Source organism: Medicago truncatula, chromosome 4, assembly GCF_003473485.1.
Source record: "Medicago truncatula cultivar Jemalong A17 chromosome 4, MtrunA17r5.0-ANR, whole genome shotgun sequence".
NCBI lineage: Eukaryota > Viridiplantae > Streptophyta > Magnoliopsida > Fabales > Fabaceae > Medicago > Medicago truncatula.
Genome location: NC_053045.1, coordinates 22,152,978 through 22,173,091, shown reverse-complemented (window position 1 = coordinate 22,173,091; position 20,114 = coordinate 22,152,978). Strand labels below are relative to the sequence as shown.

The 20,114-nt window shown below is 35.1% G+C and overlaps 3 protein-coding genes across 3 annotated transcripts; 2 read left to right on the top strand and 1 right to left on the bottom strand.

Moving 5' to 3' along the window:
• Nucleotides 1-683: 683 nt before the first annotated feature.
• On the top strand, nucleotides 684-1,091 carry LOC25492083 (glutathione S-transferase T2). Its single transcript, XM_024780510.2, has one exon. It carries the CDS (start codon nucleotides 684-686, stop codon nucleotides 1,089-1,091), a length of 408 nt encoding a protein of 135 aa, XP_024636278.2.
• A 1,100-nt stretch (nucleotides 1,092-2,191) lies between these two features.
• LOC112420816 (uncharacterized) lies at nucleotides 2,192-2,527 on the top strand. Its single transcript, XM_024780512.2, has one exon. The coding sequence runs from the start codon at nucleotides 2,192-2,194 to the stop codon at nucleotides 2,525-2,527; it is 336 nt and encodes a 111-aa protein (XP_024636280.2).
• Nucleotides 2,528-10,589: 8,062 nt separating this feature from the next.
• LOC25492086 (secretory carrier-associated membrane protein 1) lies at nucleotides 10,590-18,992 on the bottom strand. Its single transcript, XM_013600138.3, has 13 exons — nucleotides 18,713-18,992; nucleotides 17,634-17,699; nucleotides 15,868-15,969; nucleotides 15,706-15,768; nucleotides 15,304-15,337; nucleotides 15,101-15,223; nucleotides 12,722-12,784; nucleotides 12,554-12,647; nucleotides 11,936-11,981; nucleotides 11,780-11,847; nucleotides 11,347-11,395; nucleotides 11,146-11,211; nucleotides 10,590-11,050 (listed from the first exon to the last, which is right to left on the bottom strand). The coding sequence occupies exons 1-13, from the start codon at nucleotides 18,770-18,772 to the stop codon at nucleotides 10,964-10,966; spliced, it is 921 nt and encodes a 306-aa protein (XP_013455592.1). The 5' UTR covers nucleotides 18,773-18,992; the 3' UTR covers nucleotides 10,590-10,963.
• Nucleotides 18,993-20,114: the final 1,122 nt, after the last annotated feature.

Here is a 20,114-nt window from a genome sequence, read left to right as displayed (position 1 = left end):
ACAGAAAAAAAAAAACCATAATTTTCACTCTCTTAATCTTATTATTTAGCATTTCTTTTGAAGTTTTAGTATTTATTTAGTGAAATGGATCCCACTAACAATCAATTCAACACCCAAAATTCTTCTGATTACCCTTTTAGCTACCAAAATCCCAACAATTATCAACACCCAAATCAATTTCCCAACCAACATCCTCAAAACCCAAATCAATTCCCCAACCAACATCCTCAAAACATTTCTAATTTTGGTTTTGCCTCAAATTTCAATCACTCATCCTCTGTTCCAAACCACTTTAATCCATATTTTAGATCTATGATGGGATATCCATCTCAAACACCCCATTTAATGGTTATATGCCAATGGTGAATGAAAATTTTCAGAGTGTTGGTGAATATCCTGAATTTTCATCACAAATAAATCGTGGTGGAATGACAAGAGATAATGAAGTCGCTCAAACTCCAGAGGATACAACTCCTAAGAGCAAGAAAAACTAGCAACCATCATAGAACACTGAACAAAATTTGGTGTTAATTAGTGGGTGGATAAAATATGGAACATGCAGTGTTGTCGGGAGAAACCAGACAAGTGAAGCATATTGGGGTAAAATTGCTGAGTATTGTAATGAGCATTGCTCATTCGATTCTCCGCGCGATGTAGTTGCATGCCGAAACCGGTATAATAATATGAGCAAATTAATAAATAAATGGGTTGGTGCTTATGATGGCGCTAAGCGTATGCAAGGAAGCGGTTGGTCGGAAGATGATGTTATGGCAAAAGCCCAGGAATTATATGCATGTGGGAAGAATGTGCAATTTACTTTAAAGGAAGAATGGCGCGCTCTGCGAGATCAACCACGGTATGGTAGTCAAATGGGAGGAAATGTTGACTCGGGAAGTAGTGGATCTAAGAGATCTTACGAGGACTCTGTAGGATCTAGTGCTCGTTCAATGGGAAGGGAGGCAGCTAAAAAAAAAGGTAAAAAGAAAAGCAAGGACGAGACCTTGGAGAAGGTGGAAAAGGAGTGGGTTCAATTCAAAGAATTAAAGGAGCAAGAGATTGAACAATTGAAAGAGTTAACTTTGGTGAAATAACAGAAAAACAAGCTGCTGCAAGAAAAGACTGAAGCTAAGAAAATGAAAATGTATCTAAAGTTAAGTTCCGAAGAGCATCTCGATGACCGGAAGAAAGAGCTGTTGGGAAAGTTGGAGCGTGAGCTGTTTGGAAATTAATTTTAATCAAATATTTGTTTGTATTCAGTCAAAATTATCAGTGTTATCTAGTCCCGAGTGTTTGCTTTAATATTTGTCAGTGTTGCCTAGTCCCTAGTGTTTGCTTTACCAATTATCCGTGACTTTTATTTCAAACACTATTTGAAGGTCTTCCTCCATTTGTTGGAATGTGTTGCCTACTGTTTAATAAAATGATACTATCCGTGACTTTAATAATTATCCCCACTATTTTCTTTAATAATTATCAGTGTTGTCTAGTCCCGACTGTTTGCTTTAATAATTATCAGTGTTGTCTAGTCCCGACTGTTTGCTTTAATAAATATCAGTGTTGTCTAGTCCACTATTTGCTTTAATAATTATCAGTGTTGTCTAGTCCCGACTGTTTGCTTTAATAAATATCAGTGTTATCTAGTCCCGACTGTTTGCTTTAATAATTATCAATGTTTGCTTTAATACAATACAATAACTTATTTCGAATCCGTCAGTGTCCACCACACAATGTACTTATATATAGGTACTCATATCTACTTACAATATCACAAATCTCATTCACATCTACTTCCAAAATCACAAATCTCATTCCTATCTACTTCCAATATCACCAAAGACTATCAATGGATCCTTTTGATATCGAAGCCTACAAACAAAAACGTGATATTGAAGACACTTATATCGTCAACCGATTTATTCAGTGTCGAAAAAAAATAGAGGAAGGTAGTGGATCTCGTAGTAGAAAATATTTAAATAGAGATCATGCAGCTGCAAACCAAAGACTCATTGACGACTACTTTGCCAATGAGCCTATATATGACGATGCAATGTTTCGTCGTCGGTACCGGATGCAAAAACACGTTTTCATTCGAATCGTTGGAGACCTTTCAATTAGTGATAACTACTTCACCTAGCGAGTTGATGCCGCCAACAAAAAAGGTATATCACCGTTAGCAAAATGTACCACAACAATGCGTATGTTAGCATATAGTGTCGCAGCAGATGCGGTCGATGAATACATCAAAATAGGAGGTACTACAACATTGGAGTGCTTACGTAGATTCTGTAAAGGAATCATACGATTGTATGAGCAAATGTACCTGAGAGCACCAAACCAAGATGACCTTCAAAGAATACTACATGTTAGTGAAATGCGGGGGTTCCCAGGGATGATCGGGAGTATTGACTGTATGCACTGGGAGTGGAAAAATTGTCCTAAAGCATGGGAAGGTCAATTCACCAGGGGGGATAAGGGAACCACCACAGTTATTCTTGAAGCAGTTGCATCTTATGATCTATGGATCTGACATGCCTTTTTTGGATGTCCGGGAACGTTGAACGATATAAACGTTCTAGACCGGTCACCAGTGTTTGATGATGTGGAACAGGGAAAGGCTCCAACGGTGAATTACTTTGTGAATCAACGTCCCTATAATATGACATACTATCTAGCTGATGGTATCTACCCTTCTTATCCAACTTTCGTCAAATCAATTAGACTTCCTCAAAGTGAACCTGATAAGTTATTCGCAAAACATCAGGAGAGCTGTCGGAAGGACATCGAACGTGCTTTTGGAGTACTTCAAGCTCGATTTAAAATCATCCGTGAACCAGCTCGCTTGTGGGACACAGCTGATTTAGGTATCATCATGAGGTCATGCATCATATTACATAATATGATTGTTGAGGATGAACGAGATACATATGCTCAACGTTGGACCGATTTTGAGCAATCTGATGGAAGTGGATCTAGTACACCGCAACCATACTCGACTGAGGTGTTACCCAGTTTTGCAAATCATGTGCGTGCTAGATCCGAGTTGCGTGATCCAAATGTTCATCACGAATTGCAAGCAGATCTAGTGAAGCACATATGGACAAAGTTTGGAATGTTTCGTGATTGAAGATGATTTGTATCGTACTAAATAAATTACTTGTGTGTTGTGTGCTTGTTTGTTGTCTTGCATTTTAAGCTATTTGTGTCACCCGTACTTAGTTTGTTGTATTGCATTTTATTTAAGTTAAGAAAATAAAAATAAATTATTTAAATAAATTTTGTTTTTTAAAAAAAAATTGTTAAGTGTTTCTTTATTTTAATTTAATTATAATCGTTAATTGTAATTTTATGTAATTATAAAAACAAAAATATAAAATTAAATAAGAATAAGAAATAAAAGGTGGTGGGGTAGGGTGTTGAATGAAAAAACTATTGGAGAGGTAAAAATTGAAAGGGTGTTGAATTAAGAGTGAGAAAATGATGTGGAGTGTTGAAAATTGAAAAAATGGGTGTTGAAGGTTGTTGAATTTGTTTTAGCATTGTACATGGTCTAAGGGATGAAGCTAAGGGGACATGAGATAATTGAATCGAGTTTTCCTCACTAAACACTCCCTCGATTCAAAATATATATTTTTTTTTTCAAAAAGATGCAGGGTCATTTTATGAGGTATGGGGACGTTTTAAGGGGCTACTGAGGTTATATTCCCCACAAGGGTGTAAGAAAGGACAAAATATCTCTTCTAAAATGGACTAAATCATCAAACAAAGGAGATGGTGGATGCATCCGTCCCACTGACGTTAGAAGGCAAAATCTTTGAAGAAACCTTCTTTCTCCTAAAAGATAGGGCACAACAATGTCAAACTCATGAAATTTCCCCCTCCACAATGGAAGGAAGGTATGACACTAATCTTGTTTCAAATGAAGGTTTGCTATTACTTTAGAGAGGGTCATAAAAATTCTTAGTGAACTAGAATTAGAGGAGAGGTCAAAGTAAATAATGAAAAAAATATTAAATGGTATGAATAAGAGAAAATTAGAAACACCGAAGGATGAGAAAACCATGTATCTCTTTTTGAGGTAACTGCAGATAGATAAATAGCAGTTGAAAGTAACGAGATAAGGGATAGAAGATGACACAGTAAAGTTATTCTAGTTCACTCCATAATTCGAGGTTAGTCCAATCTCCTTGCATTTTCAAGAGATTTCACTATAATCAATTTTTTTTAAATCAAGAGTGAGGAAGACATAAAGGAGTAGCTAGACATCCCGACTAGGTCGGCAACCCCAGGGAGCTCCAATCCTCTGCTACTCAGTCATGTATTAAATATATAGAAAAAAAAAGGTAAAATATGTACAAGAGGGGGGCCAAACCAAACCCTCAAAAAGAAAAAGAAATAACGGAAAACAAAAATTAGGTAACCCAAAACAGTCCCTAAAAGAATCCCCCAAACAAACACGAGCATAATGACCCACCAAACCATATATGTAACTATGTGACCATTTCCTTCACGAAAGATAAGAGACAATAAAGAATCTTCATAGAGACGGATTTGGTAACGGACCCCGGGAGCGGGTTTGATAACTTTTATTCTTCTTCCGGTTGCTCTTGGAAATAACAATGGTATACCCCTCCTTATCAGCCACATTAGAAACAACCAGGGCCTGTTTTATGACCTCCAAGTCTCTTGTAATTATAGGACAGCGATGCGGGATCACATTTACAAAGGGATGCGATTGAATGGCAGGAGAATGACTTGTTGCCGAAACTTCCAGTCCTTCACGTTCAACTTGAGCAATCCCCTCCTCATGGTGGAGAGTTTTGATTGAAGCAATCACATTTTGTAATTGCAGCACCGGTTCTAACCTTGTGGTTTGCGTTAATGCATTGGTACGGGCAATCTCATCGGTAACATTTTCAAGTGCCAAATGATAATAGGATGCAGACTTGTCACCATTTTCAAGTGCCCAATGATCATTGGTATTGGCCATCTCATCGATAACATTTTCAATTGCCTCAACAGGGAACTCACAGCCTTCCCTCTCCACCATGATCTCATAAAACAGACGATGGGAGAAGTCTATATCCACCAACACCCGCACGTAGTGGCCAAAGGTTCGTTTCTGAGTCGCGACATCCATAATGAGCGGGGTTCCAATCGCAACAGCAATTTCCATTAAGGTTCTATCTAACCAATATTCTGATGGCAAGTCTAGAAGTCGTATCCATACATGCGCATGAGTGAGGCGCTGAAAGTAGTTATTAAAGTCCTTGGACCAACGGGAGAGCCGCAACAGGCCCGACTTAAGATTAACAGTCCCCATTGCTAGGGTAATGCGCATATCATCATCAGAAGAGAATTCGAATTCGTAAAATCCACGACCAATAGAAATCAATTTTCAAGGACCCTTTGTTTTCCAATGTTTCGACTAAAACAGTACTACTAAGACAATGTAGTCCTAGATTTCATTGTCAGATACTAAAGTTGCGTGCACATTTTTTGTAGGGACTAAAAATTCATTAAAATTTAATAAAAACTAGTGTTGCAAATAGATTAATGTAGTGTTTTTATTAAAAAAAAAACTTTTTATTTTATATTCAAAACAAAATTCAATGTTTGCACCGCACCCGTTGCATATTTTATACGCATATATCTGCATAAAAAAAAATTATATACATATATGAGAAAGTCAATATGATAGAATTTTGGAGACTCATGACTATTTTCAAAATAAAAACATTAATGTAGTGTTTTTATTAAATAATTTTTGATTTTATAAGCAAAACATCGTTCAATGTTGCACTGCATTTGTTGCAGATTTTATGTGCATATATTTGCATAAACAAATTTTCATATACATATATGAGAAAATCAAAATGATAAAATTTTAGAAACTTATGACTATTTTCAAAATATGTAATTAATCTAGTGTTTCTATTAAATAAATTTTATTTTATATTGAAAATATCGTTAAATTATTTAAAACCCTAGCCGTCAAAACAAGGTTACTATCCACAATTGAAGTAGTGACACAAATTCAGCAGAAAAACAATTCCAAAAACAAAATCAGCAAACCAGTGCACGCAAAATAACATCTGCAAAACAAAACAGCTCCAAAAGATAAAAAAAATGTGTATAAATTCCAAAAGGAAATCTGCCTCAAAACTAACAAAAAAAAAAAAGCCTCAAACTAGAGAACTGATGCTCGCTTAAGCTATGGTTGTGCATTCCAAACTCCAACCGCTTTGAATGCATGAAAATAGCATCGGAGTATGGCAAATACAAACCTACCACCGCAGCAAAAACACCAGAATCGCAAAGCTGCCCAAAGAAAATATCTAAAATTCATCAACATTTATCTATTGAAATACCCGAGATGACTTCTTTAGTACCGAGTTTCACTTCGTGGCAACATTTATCGAGAAAAAAAAAAATCTCTTTTCATTACACTCATGCTTAATCTTCATGAGCCTTTTGGTTTCCTCCCAAGACTTATGGAGAACAAAACTGTTTGTCATAATATTTGCACGAGTAAGTTTTCGACTTCCAAGAAAAGTTTCTCTCTGCTTCACGCTCATGCGTTTGAGCCTTTTGATGACCTCCTAAAGCATTGTTGAGAACGAAAATGTCTATCACAATATGGGTAAGTTTTCAACTTCGAAGACTTATCTTCAAGTTTCTTTTCATTTTTGAGTTTGTTATTAGCTCAACTTAGCGAGATGAACCCACATCCAATTTCTTTGTTGGTGGAAATAGTAATATTCTTGCATCCTGGACCAGGGGATCAAAACATCCCTGGAGAGGTCGATGAAATCAACGTGGGTAAAGTTTGAAGCTTGTTAAGATTTTGCAACTTCCTTCTCCTTCATCTTTACCACCTTGTTGTTGTTATAAACAAAAGAGGAAAAAAAAACATATGTATGAACATTTTGTTATGGAAATCACAATTTATATTCCGACAAAAATTTGAAAAGTAGATTAGGTATAAGCTCCTCATGAACATTAGACCATACCTAGCAATACTCTCTTTTGTGCACTCTCTCTAGCACTCACTCTTTATTGAGTGAAATCAATGTATGTCCCACCACTTTATGTGGGTTCCATTTCCAAAGTGTAGGTTCTACATTGATTTCATCCAATAAAAGAGTGAGAGTTAGAGAGAGTGTTGCTAGCACTCCTCTACCTGCAAAGGCATTTATCTCCTTGCATTTGATCCTATCATTACATTTTTTTCATGCAAAAGTGCTTTTTAAAACAAACTTACAATTAATATATACAATTTTCATTTATAAAATATTCATTGATAAGTTTGTTGTAGAAAACACGTTTGCGTGAGGAGAATGTTATGAGAGGATCAAATGCAAGGAGAGGCATGTCTTTACGGATATGGTTATGTTCATGAGGAGTACGCCTCAATGTATCGCTCAAAATCTTGTCAGAAAAATAGTGATTTCCGTAACAAACTGGTCTAGACATGAAGTTGTTTTTTCTACTTATAACAAGGTGGTGACAATAAGGGAGAATGAAGTTGGCAAATCTGAAAGTACCCACATTAATTTCATCGATCTTCAAGGATATTCCGACTACTGGGGCTAGAATCCAAGAACGTGACTTTTACAACCCAACAAAGAAATTGGAGTTGGGTTAAGTTGGCCTAACAATAAACTCAAACATAAAATAAAAGCTAAAGAAAAGTCTTCGAAGTCGAAAACTTGGTCGTGCAAATATTGTGGGAGACAATTTCATTCTCCACAAGCTTTAGGAGGACACCAAAAGACTCATACGCAACGTCAAAAAGAGAGAAACTTCTCTTCGAATTTGAAAACTTACCCGTGCAAATATTGTGAGAGACAGTTTCAACCTCCACAGGCTTTAGGAGTGCACCAAAAGGCTCATAGGTATGAGTGTCTTAATTCTATGGAGTGAAGATTAAGCAAGAGCGTCATGAAAAGATAAACTTTCTTCTATAAATATCGCCACGAAGACAAACACAGTAGTAAACAAGTCATAGAGCTGCCATCATTGTCCCCCTGGATGCCTCTCGCTTCAGCTAAGCAGCCTTGTAGCTTTCACAGAAGTACATCAATACTTGATGCAAATATAAAATCAACAGTCAAACAATAAAACACAAAGTGGAGTTAATAGAATACAAAATTAACGAGTGTCACAATGCTAATATTGTAATAACCTCAAAAACGGAGATGCTCAGCCGCGACTCGATAAAGAAAAATCTGAACCCAGAAAAGTAGAATATATATCTGCAAATTTATAACAAGTATCAATAAGCTAATCGAATATCAGATAGAAAGCTACCTCATAGCACAATCTAGATCTTAAAGAGGGTTATTCGACATTTCATAGGATTCGGGTGCAATAGAAATAAAATATATCATAGCAAGAAACCAGATGGTTGGACCGGCGAAAAGCCTGTGTGAGCATAACCTATCATGATTGATGGGCCAATACAACTCCCACTGGTATCATTTGATGGTGTGATGCTAAAATCACAACCACAGGAGGAAACCGAAGCAAATTCTACAAAATCAAGAGATTTTCAAAGTTAGTCAAACAACACAATCAAATTAGAAAATATATCTATTGTATGGATTAAAATTTTAAAAAGTAAAATAAAATACCTAGATATCATTCTTTGACCTAATTTGGTCTTGCAAAAGCTCCATAAGTATCAAGATTTTCCGGCTCCAGTTCAGGTGTCTCCGTTGTAACAGGGTTGTTGTTTTTTATTTTCAGCCACCAGTACCGATATGTTGCTTTTGATTGCCATTGTTAAGGTGAAATTGATCGGAATCGAAAATAAAGAAACAGCGAGGATTTGAGCTGTTTTGCTTTGGCTGCTTAAACCAAGGTGCAAAGGGTTCGACATAAAAATCAACTTCATCTTCATCGACATAAAATTCAACTTCATCTTCAATGATAGAGGAATTGAAATATTACACCCAGATAGGGGATCCTTTAAGCCTCACGCTGAGGACCTGGTCTATTATAGCAAATTCAGTTCACAAAGTTGTGTGATGCAGAGCTTTCAGCACCGGTGAGATACATATTCTTAGAAAATTTATCTCGGGGAAACAAATTCTAAGATAATTGATTCTGATATGAAGGATAAGCAGGCCCTGAGGCATAACTACGTGGAGGTGATTATAGATGTTTGCATCTTGACTGAATTTGTGACATATTAGACACTCGACCTTGTAACGGCCATCGGAAAGCCACCACGACCATGAAATGGACCACCACAACCACCTCTCCCACCGTGATAGCCATATGATTGCACACATTGCTTAAACGGTTTTGATAAAACTTAAGAAGTCACGTCAGATGAGGCTTGAGCCACACTTATGCAAACTAGTTCGTTCATGCAAGAGAAGCATCGCATATGCAATGATGACAGGACAAGGCTTATCACCTTCACGGTATTGAATCACAATGTTCACAACGTTGTATTCATCATATATGCCATCAAGAATTGCTTCAATTCATATCACTGATAAGTGCTATGTTTACCTATTTGTGATATATTTTATAAGCACTTATTAACTTGAGTTTAATGGAAAACATATTTTGATCAAGTTTAAACTCATTGACAATTGCTTCATGGTGAAAAATTCTCAATTCGTTAAGCGAGCTACGAGCTACAACTGAAGTCAAAGATTTTCTTATATATAGAGAGAATAACTAAGTTGATTCAGCAATAGCAATCTTATGGACTTGTTTAGTAGCTATTTAATTGATCACTATCTCTTTTACTCTAATAACTATAAACACGACAGCAATAACTTAAAATTTCTCTTTGATATGTGATTATTTGAGTTTCATTAACACAACCGAACGCATTGAGTTTTTTTTTTTTTTTTTTTAATAAAGTAAACACTGAACCAAACAAGTGAGGCTCTCTAAGTCAAGATTTTCATGTTTGGTTCAAGTTAAACCAACATCTTAGACATTCATCAGATGCTTATATTTTGCATTTAAATATTTATAACGTGCCAGTTAACTCAAATTTTGGGATTTGATTGAAGATGATTAGACTCTACCTAATGCTAAAAATTACACTCACTCTAAAAATCTCAACAATAGTTAATATAAAAAAATAAAAAATAAAGAAATACAGCTAATTACCAAATCAAGAAGCTGACACTTCCTTACGTTCAAATCAGAAAAACGGTGAACGAAAAATTACCAATGAACTACGAAACAATCCAACTATTTCATATTGACAAACACAGTTTGATTCAAAGGTATGAAATTTTTACATGGAAGATGGAGAAAACATAGAATAATGTTTGCGATATAAATATTTCAAGCATGGAAAATACATGTTGATTCAAAGGTATGAAATTTTTAAATGAAAGATGGAGAAAATACATTGAACAATGTTTGCGATATTTCAAGCATGTAAAATCTTGGGAAATAAATACTGAACGTAAGAAAATATGAAAAACTTCTGATATTGAAGAACAAAGGACCTTGGTATTATAAAGATGTAGGAACTACTTGATTTCAGAAGAGTTATGAAATTGAGCTCAATGAAAATAAACTATCAAAGAAAAACATATCTGTTGCTCTAAAGATCAAAAGAAAAAAGCTTCAAAATCAAAAGCCCTCCAAGCTGAAGAACAATCGGTTGAAGATGATGCATATTGTAATGAGTTGTGTTATTCGTACAACCAAAATTGGACAACTAATGCAACACCAAATAACAATGTGAGGAGCATGCAAATTGAAACGTTATGTGTCAAAGGAGCAATCTGAAACAATGTTTTTCTATATATGCACAACCGCTGTGAGTTCTTTCTTTAATTATGTCGTCTAAATCAAACCTAGACGAGAAGCTAGGAAAAAACATCCAAGTATTAAGAAAGGCGATAAAGGTGCAAGGAACTGGTAACTGGAGAGATAAAATTTTGGGGTTATAACATTTGTGAAAACATTTGCTAATGCAAAGTCATAGAGCTGCCATCATCGTTCCTCTGGCTGCCTCTCGCTTCAGCTCTGCAGCCTTGCCGCTTCCACGGAAGTACATCAATACTTGCTGCGAATATAAAATCAACAGTCAAACAAGAAATCACAAGGTAGAGTCAATAAAATTCCAAATTACTACTGTTACAGTGCTGAGATTATAAAAACCTGAAAAACCCAGACGCTCATCAGTGACTCGATACAGAAAAATCCGAACCCAATGAAGTAGAATATCTGCAGTTCAGCATAAGTATGTATCAACATCAATTTAATGTGAAATCATGACTTCAAAATATACCAGTCTGGCACAAGATGATAATATCTAACTACTGAATTATCCAAGATAATAAATACACAAGTGGAACATACCCCAACCAATGCACTGCCGCCTATCACATCAATCGCAGCCAAAATACCTCTGTTCACATCGTAACAGTATATATTACAACCATTAGTTTGAGCAGAAATGGAATAACAAAGATAAAATGTTTTTGCTGTTATATTGCTGAGCTACGACAAAATCATGGAGAAAATACAGTCAAGCATAACACAACACAATAATTTAATGCTTATCAGGTAATAAGTAAACGAAAATTATACATGGTAAATTTTTTCTAACTTATTTCCTTTCAGTTAATAGTTTATGGAATTAAACCCCAGTCAGAAAACAACAAGCTAAATCACAAAATGCTTCAGCATCCTTTTCCTTGCCTCCAGTATATCAATTCAGTTAAAGATTAGTCGCAAATTAATATCAGTTTGCAAGATAGAAACATATAATGCAATATTAGAAGGAACTCACGTGAGAGATTTTCCTTTGAAGATAATTGGTGGGGCAACTGCAGCGAAAATGCAAAAAGCAATGTGCAACTGCTTGTAGAAATAGTAAAAATGAGATGAGCATTTCACAAAATAAGTGCAGAATAAGTGAGCAGAGTGAGAAAATATATAAACTTGCCATGTAAGAGACAAAAAACCAGCCAAACTTCAGAGCACTGTCCGTCCTGTAAAGAGAGATGGTACACAATTTATAAAAAGAAACAACAACAATATGGACCAAAAATGTTTCAAAAAAAAAATAATATGGACCAAAAACAAAATCAATAAAACATCAAAGAACCCAGGTAATACAGGAGGTTCCTGTTCACAATATAAATATTCCTAAAAATGCATTAATGTGTCATGCTTTTTCACAAGTTGGAAGAATGGAAACTATTAATAGAAATCCGGTACTCTGCCGATGCTCCACTTTCAATCCCCTCTTCTTCTGGCGTCCCCTCCCAAAAAGGATCAGATGAAGGTATTGCACAAGGCGAATATTGTACCTACTAGCTTCTCAAATATTACAATTACAGTTGCCTTTCAAGGCTCACATTCTCCCTGCATATCATCCAGGTGTACAGACTGCTTTTACAGTAAAATATTGTATTCCATAATTTATCTAAATCTTAGCCAGAAGATATAGATTATCAATTTTTACATATACTTTAAGGCTAAACAAGTAGGCTGAAAAATACTTGAACATATATCTCTATACTAAACTAAAAGAATAGTATTAAATCAGATTGACTGCTACCTCATAGCGCGATAAAGAGGGCGATACCACATCACATAGGATGCTGGAACACCAGAAATAAAATATATAATAGCAAGAAACCAGATGGTTGGACCTGCAAGGCAAGAAAAGAACATGTAAGCATAGCCTAGCAAGATTGATAGGCCAATTTCCAATTGTAAGACAAACCTTCTCCTTTGATCCAAGCAGTGGTAACTGCCACTATATTCCACAGAAGACACAGAACCAAACCTGCGGATTGTTACAAAGTTTTAAAACTAAGATACTATTTGAAAATAATTGTAGATAACTGATGATTAAAAACATTATGCTATGTAAATTAGTGATTTAGATAGCGAGTATGAAAAAACAACTCCGACACTAATAATGTCAATAATACAGAAACACACACACACACAATCACACACATATATATAAATAATTAAATTAAACAAGAACGTCACTTATGGAATATCTAAATTGAGAATTAGAATTTATATACGCATCTAAACTGAGCAAGTTGTTTCTTGATAAAAAAAAATCTAAAACAAGATATGCATGCTAGTCTTTTACCTTCATCCATATATCCACTACTGTTAAAAGTAAGAATCTTTAGATATTCTTTTAATTGTACAACTTCCTCGACTGATTGTTATTATTCCTAGAGTATACAGCTATGAAGAGCACAGACACGGACACTGACACGCCGACCGCTAATAATTTGAGAAAATCACACAATTCAGTGAAATTATGTGTCTGTGTCGTGTCGTGTCGGTGTCGCATACGATGCCTGTCCGACACTGGGACACGCCTAATCCGAGGAGTGTTTGTGCTTCATAGGTATACAGCTTCCTAGGCTAGTGCTTACTCATTAAGCATTCAACGCATTTATTGTAAAACTATCATAAATACAAGTTGTGTGTGTGTTCCTATCTGAGATCCTTGGTCTGGGTTGATTTACCTAACCGCCACATGGTTCGGTTTTCTTTCACTTAATAAAAATATTGAACTTACTAAAAATATCACTGAAGTTTTACTTCTAGATTTTGCATCAGGAAGGCAAAGTAAACAATATTTAAAAATTCAAACTAGACAAATACATGGGAGCTGATGGCAAAAGCCAAGACAACGTCGCACTTTGGCAAGGTAAAAGAGGGCTTAATAAGAGAGGCAACTGTTAAGGCAGCCTCATCATTCTTGGTGGACAATCTCCAGATTCATATGTCATGGCTATTCATTAATGGGGAAAAAATGTCAGTCTGCCTGTTTTGAGCAGGACAATTTCCACCCATCATTTTTAAATACTAGAGTTTGGGCAACATACTCTATAAGCATATGGCAATGAAATCATGTGCAGTTAGTAAATATCAACGCTATCTAACTATATGAAGTGAAAGACTTGATAATATTTTTTAGCTTGAGTAAATATCATTTTATCGTGCTACAATTTTGTGCTTTTATATTTTCATCTTGTTAATTATTCTAAAAGCCTATCATTTTTAAATACTAGAGTTTGGGCAACACACTCTACAAGCATTTGGCAATGAAAACATTTAGCAATTACTAACTATTAATTGTTGTGAATTCGTTGAAAAGATCACACCAATAAAATACTTGATGTATGGAGCAAATTAATCAAGCAACCAAAACAAGTGGGTGACAGTTATAAACACAAGCAAAAGTAGAAAACAACGAGAAACAAAAAAGAGAGAACACACGAAATTTGTTTACCCAGTTCGGTCCAAAACTGACCTAGTCTGGGGGAGAGAGCAGCCCTCTGTTCCACTATAATGATGAGTAACTTTACAAAGATATATCAAAGGGTTGCAAGAATAAGTCTTCAAACCTAATTCTACCCAAAGTTCCAATCTCTTCCCGTGACCAAGAGACTCAATCCTAACAGTGTTTTGTTCAAGGTGAATCAAAACAATCCCAACCTTAGTGTCTCCCGCTTAGAGAAATCTCTCTAAACCCTAGTTTGTTGTTTGTTTCTAAACCCTTGTTTTTAGCCCCCTCTCTCTCAAGGTTTACTCTGATACAAGGTTTATATTTATAGTAAAAGTATCCCTCCTAAAATTGGAACAAATCTCAGCATAAAATACAATTCTGTTTTATTTTCCACTGCACGAAATCGGGCGCCGATTTGCACCCTTCGGCTGCCGAAAAAAGCCGTATGAAAATGCTGAAAAACACTGTCCAAATCGGGCCCCGATTTCCATAAATTGGCCACCGATTTTCTGCTTCCAGAATTCCAATTTTGAATCACTTTCACAACATTAATGATGTCTAACTATATGAAGCGAAAGACTTGATAGTATTCTTTAGCTTGAGTAAACATCATTTTATTGTTCTACAATTTTGTTGCTCATATATGAAAATGCCTTCATATATTCATCTTTTTAATTATTCTAAAAACTTCCATATGAATTATAATTCAACTACGAAGTACAGATAATAATGAGGTACAGAAAGAAAAATCTAGATTTTGTTGATAATAATTATTAGCAAGCAACTAGATAGATATGACCTTAAACATTCTAGACTGTACAGCTCTAGAGTTTAACATACCTAACCATGTTGAAAATGCAATATACTGCATCCTTTGAAGATGAATTGGTATTTCAGTTCCAATGTCATGATGAATGATGGGGAAAAAAGGTGGCCAGTTTTTTTCCTCTATAACTATACCAGCTGCAAAATTAAAAGTGTGAAAAACCAAAATATAGAAAATGTTTTTGTTGGCTTTTGTGTGAATATAGGAACTAAAATACCTCGTGCAATGGCGTCCTCTCTTCGTTTTAGTTCCTACAAAATATCATGAGATACATCAGTTTCCTTACTACTTTAAATGACAGTATATCACAATGGCCAAGTAAATTTATAGCAAGGCAAAGAAAAGAAATGTAGCATTATAATCCTGAAATGAAAGGTAGAGGTAGTTCATGTACTGAACTAAAACCTCAATATAAGGTCTATCTGTAACCATATACTAATGCTAATACATTAAAAAGAAAGACAAGTGGCCATGTATCAAAAAATTAACATAAGTTAGCAAAAAATTATCAGCACTGATGTAAAATAAGAAAAAAATATCAAATCTAGTTAATCAATTTGCTAACTCGCATTTGTAATTGTGTTCTAAAGATATCAAGTAATAAATCAGGATGGATCACCTGTTCCCTTTTTTTCAATTCAGACTCTCGAGCTTGAAGTTCCTTCTCCTTTGCTTTGACATCCTAAAATTAAGAATATAATTAAATCTTGGGGTGACAACAGCATTAAGACAGATAGTTTTAATATTATTATAATTTTCAACATTCTCACATCACATCTACCTTTGAGCTATCGAGAGGGATGTCAACAGTTGCATTACGATCATAAGGCTCATGAGGAAGGGGTGAGAGTCTTGAGGCTGCAGAAGGAACACTTCCAGGGTTCTGCAAATTCAAACAATTTCATAGTACGCTTATAAACAAGGATATTATTTTTTACATTTCATGTTTGAAAAGGGAAGGCAAAAAAGGGACACTAAATTACTATAGTTTCTAACTACCCCCTTATATTTTTTACAATAATTGCTCCATTGATATAGTCAGCAAATCATCAGAAAACAAAATGGTCTGAAATCACAACCAAGCAATTACACTAGCTGACAAAGTAGCACCAATCTACATCAGGTCCCCAAATCAACATCTGATAAAGGAATGAAATAAAAAGCACCAAATAAAAAGAAAAAACATCATAAAAATAAAATGATTTCCATAAACTGGCTTTCAACGTTTAAAAACACAATAGAATAACAACACATTAGTACTTTTGTCCAAAATTTAACTACTCAAGACCTTTTGGTTGCAATCTTGTCCTGCCCTACTTATTATGAAATCAATATGTCAAAAAACCTAAGCAAGCAATTACAGCAACAACAACAACGCCTTAAGAAACCCTCCATGGAAACTGGGCGTACTTCCCTGCATAGCCCCCAGTACAAACTTAACAATGAGCTGCAGAAAAGGACTACAGGTGTCTTCCAATTTCCCACCACCCATACATTCTCTGGTCAACCCAACAGACAGACAGAGCAGTTCTCATCATCCATATACTCTTTTGAGTTCATGGGTTTTGTTGAAGGCTATAAAAAACATGAAAAGTGAATGTGCTGTGTGTGTATACCATCTGTCCTTCAAAAAGCAAACCCTGTCCTCATATGGTACATCATTGTCGATGAAACAGCTGAACCTGATCTACCCAACAAACTGCTTACGAAAGCCCTATCCTCCATAGAAACAGGATGGCATGTCTATCCATGGTACTAAAAGAAAACCATTATTTCTACAAACTGCCTCCATGACCATCAGTTTCATGGAAATAACTGAACGACTCCTTGACCGTTCAGCATGAAAGTTTATCTCGACCTCAAAAGTTTCACACTCCTACCAGCATCAAAACAGGAGAGGCACCTTGACAGCTAACCAGGTGAAACGGAATAGCACCCTTCCTCTCCATAGGAACTCTCTTCCTATCATAATTTTTGACAAAAGCGTCCATAGGAACACGGTGTTGCCTTCCATATATAAGTCTATTACAATTAATTACCACTATGTTCACTCTTGCTTGATCAGAAAACATTAATTCTTGTGCTGCAGACTTATTTTACCCACTCCACAAGTAAAAAGTATAGAGAGAATCCATTCTAACATTTTGACACTTAGCAACAAACAATCAACTTCAACAATTGAATAACAAATCAATTATTACCAACATGTAACTACAAAACTAAACCTCTCTCAGACAACTTGCACAAAATCTTTTCCTCAGGGAAATATCCCCCGATTGATTGCAAAGGGAAAAATCTTTCCCAACCTATCAAGTATATATAAATCTCCCAATTGATTACAAAGGGAAAATTCCTACAAAATCTGAACTTCAATATTCAAATTCTATCAACATGTATTACGGTGAATGCTCTTGCACAGTAAAAATATAGAGGACGCGTATCAAAAGCTAAAGCAACCTTTGACTCTCCTTTGTCAAAATACTACCATGCAAAGTGTTGTAATGTTAACATATACTTGGTATCAGTTAAAGAAAATGGAAAACTTACAGTAGTGTAGAATGCACCTCCACCATAACTGGATTGTCCTGACCCTTTTCCTTTAGCTGTTCCGTCCTAATATTATCAACAAAAATGCTTAATGTTTTGTTCCTCAAAATAACATTCAAATAAGAAAGCAAACCAAAAAAAAATCAATATCTGCAGTTTCAAATCAACAAAGGCGTAACTACAATACTACATTATCAATCGTTATTTAATAATTACAAATGCAAGAAATATAAGAATCTTGTGAGATTTCAATCTCTATATATTGATTAAGGAAATCACTGATTAAGAAAACATTATACAGTCAATAACTGATTGAGAAAACGTGATGCTAATTTTCATGCGTATTTCTTAAAATTTGGGAAAACATGATGCGACTCTCAAGTCACAACGCACCCCCCTCACACCCAAAACCGGACATCTGGAGTGTGACTTGAGTGCCCTAATAACATGTGGTCCAACAAATATTGGATCTATGAAGCACGGATACGGACACGGCCAACACCGCTAAAAATTTGAGAAAATCACATAATTCAGTGTAATTATGTGTGTCGGTGACGGACACAGCCGGGACATGGCTAATCTGAGAAGTGTCCATGCTTCATGGTTTTGGATAGACTTACCATCTTAAAATTAGGGTTTGCGCCTAATTCAACCCTATAAAACTAGCTTGTAAGGCGATAAATGTTGTCTTTCACTTGTAAACACATTTTCAGTTCATATCTCATGCATCCAAAACGAGACTATCACCAATGTTAACAATACATTTCCTCTATAGAAAACAAAATCAGATCCATTGACATCAAATCAACAGCATAAACACAAATTCATTTTTCAATTTCTTACATCTTAACTAACAATTTCACAGCTTCCAAAGTTTAAAATTATTAGGTCTATCAATTCAAAAAATAGCAATTAAAGACAAGTAACCGAACAAATTATGAACTTATCCAAACATTCGCAACTATTCATCACTGAAAAATAATCAGCATTTCAAACTTGAATGAAAGTAAAACAAGAAAACGAAAAGCGATTATTGAGAATGAATTATGCGGAAAAGTGAAAGTGAAAAAGGAAGTAACCGCAAAAGGATTGACATGAGTCTCTTCTTCTTCGAAAGGGTTTGGATCGTAGCGACTCATTGTTTGAGAATGAAGAGATCTTTGAAGAAATCGAAATCGTAAGAAAAAGCTTAGTGCGGTTTTGCGTGTGTGATTTTATGTGACAGTGTAGAATGCACACAATACACACACAAGGGGTTAGGATTGGAATCTACGGATTTTTCGCTTTCTGATTTTTTGGCTCTTTCTTTGCCGAAACTGCACACTACACTCTGTCAATCAAATGAAATGGAAAAGCACTTCATGCAGTCATTCTCTCTTATAAACTAACCACCGCTTCAAGTTTTCATGTGGAGTACTTTTTAGTTTTTACCCTTTTTTTAATTATTATTATTATATTATTTTTAATAATATTAAATATTTGAAAAATAAACTCATATTAATATTGAGAATTTGGAAAACAAATTAGTTCATCTGGTATAGTAAATTTAGGAGTAGCATTTACATTTATGAGTCATGAACCATAAATGTAATCAAAGTTAGAGTCTTTGTACATCCCTTTGTAAATTTTTCTAAGCCAGAAAAATTTACTGTAATTTATGAGTCTTCTTACATTTACATTTTCTCAGTGACCGAATTGATCAAAATTTGTGAGGCTAAATTTGATATTCTTTTCTTGATTTATTTAGAGTAAAATCATTTAATTAGTGGTTCTTAAGAAATATTCTAGGAAACTTTTTTTTTTCTTCTAGAAAATGGACAATTGAAACTAGACCTTCCTCTTAACATGAGTTTGCCCCATTATGACATATTTACAATTGTTGAGACCCTCTACCACACCCAACTTCAAATATTCTTACCTCAACTAACCATCTACTTATGGTGGACATTTCGGGGTATAATGATGTACATCAAGTGCTCAAGTTTGAGTTTTTAGGGAGCTCAAAAGTTTAACAAGCGATGACGATGTCCCTTTCATTAGGGTTTGATAATCTTTAACATGTAAAAATTATGGGCTCCGCAATGGCTATTTCGTTAAGTGAATCCCGATGTGATTCATAGATCACCGTATGTTAGTCACCATTATAGGATTGTTTATGATCCGATCACATGATAAATGTAATGTGTTGTGAAACATGGTGTACCTTGTTCGACTAGACCATGGATTCTCAGTAGATTAGGCATTGTTTAGTGTAGAACAAATTACAACAACCGCCGTGTATTTTTCCACTATATAGGGTCGATAACATTGATCAATTTACATCATAAGGTTTTATCACAATACGTATTTTGATTCAACTCATTAATATCTAGATTTTTCTTAACTTAATAGTTTATCGTGTAGTTTTTTAGGTCTTCTTTTGCCTCTAATGATCTGATTATAACAAAAATATTATAGGGAAATAAATTACAAACTCAAAAC